Below are 10,052 nucleotides of genomic sequence, written 5' to 3' on the forward strand. Positions count from 1 at the left end.
CCCTGTTTTATTGACATGCGTGAGACCCTAATAACATACAACACACCAATCATTGTTTCACACACACATAGAACCTGTCACACACACACATGGAACCCCTGTTATACACACACAAAACGTGGCCCTGTTTGTGTACACACACACAGAGGGGGTTTCCCTGTGAGATCTTACACGGCATCCTTGTTGAATTGTCACACATACACACAAACGCACAACAGGTCCCTGTTTTGCTCACACACTCTCTCTCTCTCACCCACACACACCCCACGTTTACAACTCAATGGAGAGTGCCTTGTAGTTTATTAGGATGCTAATACCAGCCAGTTCCCACGCGGGCCCCTATTTAGGCTTAACGTGTGTTTATCTTCATATATAATTACGTAAATGTAACTCGGGAACCCACAACAACCCATTGTTTGGGAGGATTATGAGAACAACTTCATATGCATAGCATCATATTATTCATTGTATAATGCCAAGAACATTATTTTAATGTCCCTTGGGTACGTTGTTGTAAACGAACCTTTTGAAGCTGCGTTGTCTCTTACATTTTAGTAATAAATCTTAAAATTACCATTTCATGTTGGAATGTTGACAACATTCCGGCAGTATATCACAAGCCACCGCGTTTTGACATTGCTTATTTATGATATATCCAATGTACATACAGTTCTGCACATTATAGTACTTTATTGAATGGAACCATATGCAATGTGGATACATAACCTGACAATGACACAATAATGAGTAACGTGGCCTTGACTTAAAATATAAAGACTAACAAGCTGTCATTTGTTTATAGATAGGAAAACAATATAAAACATCGACTTTTGCAACGCAGACTTTACAACTGCACGGGTTGACCAAGATCACCAATAGGTAAGGGCCAGAATACATTTTATTGAGTATTTTTAATAAACAGCAATATATATTCATCAATAGTCTATTAACTAATTCCCTCCCATCAGGGTATGATGCTAAAAGCTACCAAAATGTATGGGGGGGGGGAAGTCCTTGTTACCAATATTACAATTATCTTCACTTATTCGTGACAGGTTGTAATTTAAATTGCCTATATTTTGTATTATATATGTTGCTATGGTGATTATGTTAGTGGGTGCCCGTGGGGTTATCAGCAGATGTGTTGTCCACTCACTCCCACACCCCTTTGCCTGTTAAGTTTGAATTCCTATAGACTCTTCCCAACTACTACTGGTCAGGTACAATGAGAACCTTTGTGCCTTAAACCCGGCTTTTTTCCCCTCCTCAATAAAGGAATCAAAAGTCTCCCACATGCCCCTTCTGAAAAGCTAAAAAGGAGGGGAGAAGAAAAATTTGCTTTACAAAGACTTTCAACAAAAAAACATTATTTTCCCACATTTTGGGTTTAAGGCAAGGCCTGGGTCCTTGTGTGTGTGTGTGTGTACATCATTGGGAGGGCCGGTTATCTGTCCTTGTGTGTTGTGCGAATACATTTGGCTTATGCGGCTTACGTTGTTTATAGCTATGCGTGTGAATGTGTTTAGCACTGTGCGTACATTTAGTTGTAGCTTTGTGCACGTTGTGTAGTTATGCATATGTAGTTCATTGCGTGTGAACGATGTGCTTGTGTAGTGACGTGTATGTGTATATAATGCAGTTTGTGTATAGTTTGAATGCAGCTGTGCACGTACTCAACAATATGTAGGTTACCCTGTGTATGTAGCTGTGTGTACATTACGTAGCAATGCGTAAATGCATATACTGTGAAGCTATGTGTACGTAGCAATGTGTATGCAGCTGTGTATGTGTATGCACATCAACTATAGTACTACAGTACCCACGTGTAGGCGTGTGTGTACATCTGTGGACGTGTAGCTATGTGTATGCAGCTGAATGTAGCTCGGTGTTCACAGTATGTAGCCGGGCACTATATGAAGATACGGATATGCGTAATACCTATGCGTTACACACCTATGCGTATTACTATGCATCGTGCAAGCTTCTGTACAAGTGTGCATGGGGCTATGCGTGCTACATGTGGCCGTATATGAAATAAACTTCCATGAGCCACTTGCACCGTATTCGTACAGCCACGCGTGTTCAAGTGTTGGGGTCACAAGTCTGCGTAACGCTGTGCATTGCTGCTGCTGCTGTTGTGTTTAGTGTTAGTGCGGCGTTAGTGGCCAGGGCTGGCCTCCCAGCCACGTGGGTGGGTTGGAGTGGGGGGGGAGTGGGGGGAGGGGTGTGGGGGGTGAGGGGAGGGGTGACGGTGATGGGGGGGGCTCCACAGGTGCGCCCATTCATCAGCCGCGCGCGCATTCACCGCCGCATCCCATTGGCCGCCGCGTCCCCCCCCCCCCGCAACTTCCCACTGCCGCCGCCTGCCATTGGTCGATCGGTTGCCACGGCAGCCGCCGCGGCGGCGCCAGCTGGGGCGGTGACGTCACGAGGTGGCGCCACGGAGTCTGCGGCAATCGCGGGGGGGAGGGGGGCATGGGGGGGGAACCGGAGGGGGGCGGGGGGATTTGAGGGGGAGGGGGGATGGAGGGGCGGGGCTACTATGTGCGGCGTGCGGCCCATGGAGTCTCAATGCGATAGCACGCGGTTCGCTTAGCCAAACAATTCATTATGCACGCATTACAGTGTTCTGAGATGTATGGCAATGCATTGTATACACACTATGCATGATATATGCGCTATGTATAGGTGTGTGTGTAGCATTACACACACGATGCATAAGTATGAGCCACAATGGGTGAAATGCCCTATTGTACATTATTCTGGGGATCAGCAAAACTGTGGACCGGTTTCGACATTACAGGATGACGGTGTCTCATCACCAGCAGAGTCAGTCATTGCTGGTGAACTGTCTATATTATAGGCAAATAATGTCTGTGGAAAAAGCATAGCGTTATTTATAAATGTGTCGTAACCCTCCACCACCCGACACGGCCAATCAGCAAATATAACATAGCATTTAAAGCTTTCGTGACTGCAGAGATTCATCTTCTTGGTTCTTTTGGTAAAGTCACGTAGAAGGGAAATAATAAAATAATAATAAATAAAACATAAAATAATTCTCACGACGTTTCGGCCACAACGCAAGCAGCCGTCCTCAGGTGAAGAACAGGTCTGTCGGAAAGACATGGTCTGAATAAGATAGCATGTTTGTTCTTCGCCAAATGAAATCTGTGTGTACAGCAACACACCATATTAGACGTGGCTTCCAAGTGACAACACTTTTTGGTCTGTTACCGGAAACGATTAATGAATGAAACCGGTTTTCATTATTCACATCCTTTAAAATGCCAGTGTGTTGATGTGCGTCATGTCAATTCCTGGCCCCATCGAATTGAAAGGAGTTCATGTAAAGACCCATTCATTTGAATGCATGTGGGTGTTTGGCTAATGCTATGAAGTCGCGCACAAAGCTTGCTAACTTAGTAGAACGGCCTTGTGGTGTATCCATGCCGACACACGAAAGTTAAGACCACTCGATGTGTTTACGGAATCTTTATTTTTCTTCTCAAGAGTTGATGTTAAATATTCCATCCGTGATGGGTGCCTTTTTGTCCAAACACACGGTCCTCTCTTCTGCTGCCTGTATCGGAATGTGACGAAATTCCATCAACACGGCCACACGTTTTCTATATATAAAATGACTGTTATTTTAATTCAATCATTCGTTTGTTTGAGAAAAAAACCTCAACAGTCAACGCACACACACAGCATGCGTACAGCCATGCGGTCAGCTTAGTCTCCACTTGTCAGGATGAAATTCATTTTCATATCTCAGATATTTGCGTGGAGGCTGCTCACTTAGATACGATATCCACTTTGGCAATGAATATCTGGAGAGCCTGCAGTTAACTACAGGGTCATGTCAAATCTAAAACAGGGGGAGAAACCATGCAGACACGTTTCGAATCCATTGATTTTTTTTAAAGAGATGCTGCCGTGCTGTCATTGTTAGTTGACAGGAATTTCTATCCAGAGGTCAATTTCCATCGAGAGGTCATGCCAGTTCAATCTCCAGGCGCGGCAGTTGAAGCAAATGGGAAGTTTATTCAATCACCCCGCCTCTGTCCGACCAGTCGAAATAAATGTGTACACCAAAATTCGTCGATCGGCAGGTTGTGTAGGGCGAGGTAAAGTGTGGGAACTCCCACCACGTCAAATACGTCTTGCCCAGTGTGGAAGAGTAGGCCAAAAATACTCCCAAACCAAGGTTCTCTCGAGCTCTCACTAGCGGAGGCTCTTCCTCCAGCATTGGCGTGAGCAGGACATTGTAGGGTTGCACCTTTGAGCAAGGGCACATCTGTGGACAGGCTTATTGACATACAGATGCTGGAAACGGAGCTTTGGCGTTAGGAGACATCTCGTTCTCACAACACTCTCACCTGCCTCTGTGTTATGAGTGTGTGCATAATATTATATTGTGTTGCGTATGGATGAGGTTGTTGGTGGTTGCTGAGTGCATAGGGGCCCCCTTTGCGCGTTTGTCTTGGTCCCAAGACAAACACAGCTGCACCGATAAATGGGGCTTGGGAGAGAGAGGCACCTGCACGCCCCTCCCAGAGCCAAACACAAGCTACCACTGTAAGAACCCCAAAAAGCCAGATGAAGCAAAGGGGGAACAAAACTACACCTCATAATAACCGAGAAGAATAGGGGACATTGCGTGGTGTCTTAGCCACGAGTATAATACCCATACTACGGTTGAGCGAGCGTGTTTGTGAAAATGTGTTGAATGTTGGTTGTGTGTTAAAATATAGGTAACTGTGTGTGCGTCTCTGTGTGTGTGGAAATATTTGACTGGAAAACTTGGGTGGATTTTTTTTAAAAAAAAATACAAAGTGCTGTAAATGGACATGCTTTCTACAAATAAAATATTAAACCTAATTTGAGAGCACAAATGAGCTTTTAATTTGAAGGTTTGATGGGATAAAAAATGGTTTGTGGACAAGACCGACAGAATGGCAGATAAATGGTGGAGCGATGAGATGAATGGTAGCTGAGCTGGATAGTGAGGCCCTTTATCCAGCAGTGGATAGACGATTAATGATGATAAAAACAATTTTCAGTCCTCTTTATATATTCAAGAATATAACCAAATCTAGACTATTTAAATGAAAACTCGAGATGTGGCATGTATGTATAACTTCTTTGGCACCGTACGTAGCCAACCGTGTCTTGTTAAATACTCCAGTGACTGCCGTATACTGGTGTTGATACAAATAACCAAAACAAATAAATGTTTTCAGCCAAAGTGCCAAAATGAATTTTCATTTAAGCGGAATTTTTTTTAATATCTTGCAAATTAATGCTTTTTTTTAAATAACCTAAAAATATAATTTACTAAACTGGAGACAAAGTGCATGTTGCCATGAGGTATGTATAACTCGCAACATCAACACATGCTGCAGGATGCTGTCTCTTATTGAACGTTAAATTAATATTTCAAACATCACCAATGAAATTTTGACCTGTTGGGGGTTTACCTCCAGGAGATGTACGCCCAAGTACACGGTATATGTTACATACTGTATATTCTATGTTCAATTTGAAAATAAAATGTGAACATAATATTTTCGATACAAAATGTCACATCGGTGCACAGAGTAATGCATAAACAGCAGTGTATGTGATGATTCAGGTACGTGCGAAATTAATGTGTGTCTACACACATCGTCTAATGCACGTGTATAGAATCAGAATTTAGATGCACCTAACCTGGCACAAGCGACGTTGTGACGTCACTGCCACTTAGTGCTATGTGATGTCGGTGTGTTATACATTCACGTGTGCATATGTTGTGATGCGGGTGGTAATGAATGCATGTACACTGCGTATACCGTCGTGTGTAATGCATACGTATACAGTAGTGAATCGGTGTATGTAATGTAATTGTAGGTGTGCGTATGTGGGTATTTGCTGGAGGCGACATCATTCACTGGGAAGCGACAATAAGCGCTGGTATTCGCTCCAGTGCATTCCGTCACCCCCCCCCCCGACACACACAGACTCCGTACACACACACACACACTCCTTACAGACACACACACACGCACCCTTTACACACACACTCACAATGACAGAACCCCCAGTGGGACATTCCACCAACTCCCCCCCCCCGCCCCGTGCAGGGCCCTCAGCCAATCAGAGCCGCGCTCTCGCGCCGCGGCCCCGCCCTCTGCGCGGCTCGGGCTCTCCCATTGGACAGCGGGGACCGCGAGCTCGAGTATAAAAGGAGCGTGCGCGGGGGCAACGCGAGACATCGTCACCTGTCACTTGACCGCGCTTAGCGAGAGAGCAGCAAGAGGTTGTCCCTGTTCGCCGCACGTGTTTGTGTTGTCGTTCGTTGAGCCGACAACAACAACTACCGCCACCACCACCGACAACCACCTCTTGTTAACATCACAGCCATGAAGGCCGTGAGTCCCGTCCGCTCCGTGCACCGTCAGTCGGCCGAAGCCGCCGCCGCCGTCCATCGGCTGGCCGAGGAGCGTCTGCTGTACGACATGAAGGGCTGCTACAGCCGGCTCAGTCAGCTGGTGCCCACGCTGGCGACCACGGGGCGCAAGGCGAGTCGCATGGAGATCCTGCAGCACGTGATCGACTACATCCTGGACCTCCAGGTGGCACTGGACGAGGGCCCTGTGGAGGAGGGAGCGCCGGGTGACGCACAGCAGGTACGCAGTGACACGGGTGGCCAGGTGATGGGCCAGGTGATGGGCCAGGTGATGGGGCCAGGTGATGGGGCCAGGTGATGGGGCCAGGTGATGGGGCCAGGTGATGGGCCAGGTGATGGGGGCAGACTGTGAGGGTGGCCTGGGGGGTGTCGCTCTGGTGAGCACGAGTCGAGAGGCTTTTTGGCACGATTATTCGGTCCAAGTGTGGCAAGCCAGGTCAGTAATGATTTGCGTAATGAGCACTGGGAAAGATTTAGTCTCTACACTTAAATTGCCTGGAAGAAAGCCATTTCGAAAGTTGGTATACTCAACATATCTATTGGTCGTTCACTTCCTGAAGGGAGGTGAATAATCCTAATGTCACCATGGTGAAGGAGACATTTGGGTCATGAGTGTAGTATTAGGCTCATTGATAAAACGCCGAATTTGCCCAAGTGGGTTATCAAACACCTGGGGCTGCTGAAATTGCCACTTAGAGCGGTCACGTAGCTCTGGAAGAGATTGACTTTTATAGAATGGGCCATGTGTGCCGTAGCTATTCGGCGAGATGCAGGGCAAGAGTTGCAATATAACTCGTCCATGATTACAATTCTTCAGTTTTGGCCACATTCTCATTCGAGGGGTTATTTTAAAAGCTCCCCACCCACGCACCACGCCAACTTAGAGAATGTTCACACCTTGGTATTTTAAACAGCGTTAATGTTTACGGGTCAAAGTGACACGGAATTGAGTGATCTGTGGTAGTGATGACAAGTGAAAGGGGGGGGGGTGGTGGTACGGTGGGTACGAGAACCGACAGCTAACTTTGTGAAGCTGTGGCGATGTGTAATTGACGATGTTCTTTCCACCGTTTCTCTTTCCAGGTGTGCGCAGACATGGCAAGCTTGACCGGAAACAACGAAACTCTCTGCTGCTGAGATTCGCGAGATTTTGGTAAGCGGCATGGCAGTTTAACCCATCAATTTTTAATTCAGTTTTGTTTATCAGCCAGTTCAGTCCGCATCTATAACTCAAACCATTTGGATCCAGCATTCATTGGCAATGGGGCGGTGGAGGGGGGGGGGTGCTGAAAACAAGAACAGCATCACCAAAATCCTAAAAGAGTGGGCCTCTGACATTTAAAATCACATGATGGGGTGGGGTGGGTGGGGGGCACGCAGTGTTTTGCGATTTCTTGCTCTCCTTTTCACTGGTTGCGAAGCAAAAACAAAACGAGTAACTTGTGCAATACCCAGAGCATGAGCTGGCTGCCTGTTGGCTGTTTTGAATGCTGAGAAGAGGGTGGAAGGGGGGTGGGTGGGTTGGGTGGGTGTGTGCAGGGGGAGGGAAGATTTGGGTTGTGTGTGTTTCGAGGGTGGGAGGGATTCGATGTGTGTGTGTGTTGGGAGGGGAGGGAGCTGCAGCTGTGTGCATCCAGGGGCTGTAGGGGGAGGCGTCTCTTGTGGGGGGGAATGTCCACAGTTATTTCCTGACAGGCGCCAGGCTGTCTGCTCCCCGCCTGGCAAGGCCACCCGGACCCCTCCCTCCTTTCCACACACACACACAGCACCTCTTAACCCAGGATAATGAGCCGCTTCTAACCGCGCCACTCTTGTTTGTGCCCCTCTCCACAGCATTCCTTCTCTCGTCCTCCCCCTTGGAACGAGCGGGGGGGGGGCGTGCGCCGACTTGGGAGAAAAAAGGAAGTTTGACTCCACGTCCCCAAGAAGAGTCGCCACAAGCACGCGGAGAGTGCCGCAAGCAGACGAATGTTTCGAAACCAACGGATCTCAGTCATTCCTTAGCTTGTTGTTTTTTACACCGCTTTATATTTTTAGCAAGTAATTTAAACAACTAAAAGAAACAATGTCTAGTGTTTTTTTTTTTATTCCTTAGCGTTTTAAAACCTAATGTCGATTTTCCAAGTTGTGGTTGGTGTTTTGTAAAATGCAGCTGCTTGGACTTTTACATTTTCACAATTTCCGAAAAGAAAAAAAAACAGAACAATTTTTCAGTGATGCAGCATTTCCCCCAAACTCTAGAGCCCGGCCCCACATGGGCCTGCTGGCATGCATGATAATGATGCACACTTCAACATTTTCGCCAAACAAGTGCATTAAACACATTTGCACACCGTCTGGACCTGGTGAAAATGTAAACGGGAGCAATTGGAGTTGGGGACTAATGGTTTTGTTTGCTGTTAAAAGTTGTATAGGTTTGGCGATTGCTGCAAGTGCAGTACTGAGAGACACTTTACTGACGGGAGAGGAAGTTAGTTGCCGTACGTACGCACGTACACTCAACAAGGCAGTGCTGCACAACTGTTAGAGGGTATTTCGTGGACCAATGTCTTAACAGTGCTTGTTTGCGGCTCAAAAGTCCTGAGCCTCTTACCACCACCAATGTGGCAGCTTCAGATCGGTTCAACACCTGTTTAAGAGGTGTGGGGTACAGCTGCAATCGAGCACTGTTTTGTAAAAAAAAAAGATTGCTGGCAGTTTGCGTTAACAACTGTGGCTGCTTGTGTGTAATATGTATATAATATATAAAGTTTATATTTTTTGTTAGACCAATGGCAATGCAAAGTGCGTGCGTGTTTGGGTCAATTTCTGCGAGAGTGGCCGAGGCTGTGAAAAAACGGGGGGGGGGGAATTGTGTACAGAGTAAAATTTTGTCAGCAGAAAAGTACAAAAAATGTTCCGGACTTGGCTGCACGCAAGTTCGCTTGTAAATTTGTTATTTCTGTTCTCTCTTTATGACACGTTTTTTTTTACCTTTTGATGCAACACTTTGATTATCGTATCCTGTATCAGGCGACGTGTATAAATCATTACTGACCATGATGATGGACCGTGTATAATGTTGCTTTGACAAAACTCGCCTTGTTGGAAAAACATTGTTTTAACACTCGCCTATACCTTTTATGTATATGGCACGCCTTGTTGAAAAATATTTTATATTAAAATGTACCATTTTTTCCTAAAGCCCTTGTTTGCGTTGTTGTTTGCACCGTGAGTGACACCATGGCTTAATATCTGCCCCGACACATTTTCGTTCCGCCGTCTGGCGAGACTGACCCTCGACTAAGCCCACCACACGTTTCGTACACAACAACACTTGGTTTTCCGGGAAGCAACAGTGCACTTTTGAGCTACACTTTCCACTTCACCCTCGCTGTATTTCTATTGAACAGCGCCGTCACGGAACCCAGATAAGGGGTATTAAATACATTCCCGGCAAGCTGGGCGTATAGTTGCCTAGCGGCTCAAGTGTTTGGGTAGTACTGTTGGTGCCACTACGGCAGTGGATACATAACGCCCGTGTCCTATTATTTAACCAGGTGGCTGCTGCCTATTGCGACTATCTCTTGCGGGAGCGCAATGCCAGGGTAACTGGTTT

The 10,052-nt window shown here is 46.5% G+C and overlaps 1 protein-coding gene across 1 annotated transcript; it reads left to right on the forward strand.

Annotated features, from left to right (window-relative positions):
* Positions 1–6,266: 6,266 nt before the first annotated feature.
* LOC133349245 (DNA-binding protein inhibitor ID-2-like) lies at positions 6,267–9,637 on the forward strand. Its single transcript, XM_061562571.1, has 3 exons — positions 6,267–6,674; positions 7,538–7,607; positions 8,288–9,637. Exons 1-2 carry the CDS (start codon positions 6,408–6,410, stop codon positions 7,589–7,591), a joined length of 321 nt encoding a protein of 106 aa, XP_061418555.1. The 5' UTR covers positions 6,267–6,407; the 3' UTR covers positions 7,592–7,607; positions 8,288–9,637.
* Positions 9,638–10,052: the final 415 nt, after the last annotated feature.

This window comes from Lethenteron reissneri, chromosome 29 (genome assembly GCF_015708825.2).
Source record: "Lethenteron reissneri isolate LAM-NWPU_2019-01 chromosome 29, ASM1570882v1, whole genome shotgun sequence".
NCBI lineage: Eukaryota > Metazoa > Chordata > Hyperoartia > Petromyzontiformes > Petromyzontidae > Lethenteron > Lethenteron reissneri.

Coding starts and splice junctions, on each gene's coding strand:
- LOC133349245 (XM_061562571.1), top strand. CDS start 6,408: ATGAAGGCCGTGAGTCCCGTCCGCTCCGTGCACCGTCAGTCGGCCGAA. Junction 6,675..7,537: donor CGCCGGGTGACGCACAGCAG/GTACGCAGTGAC, acceptor TTCTCTTTCCAG/GTGTGCGCAGACATGGCAAG.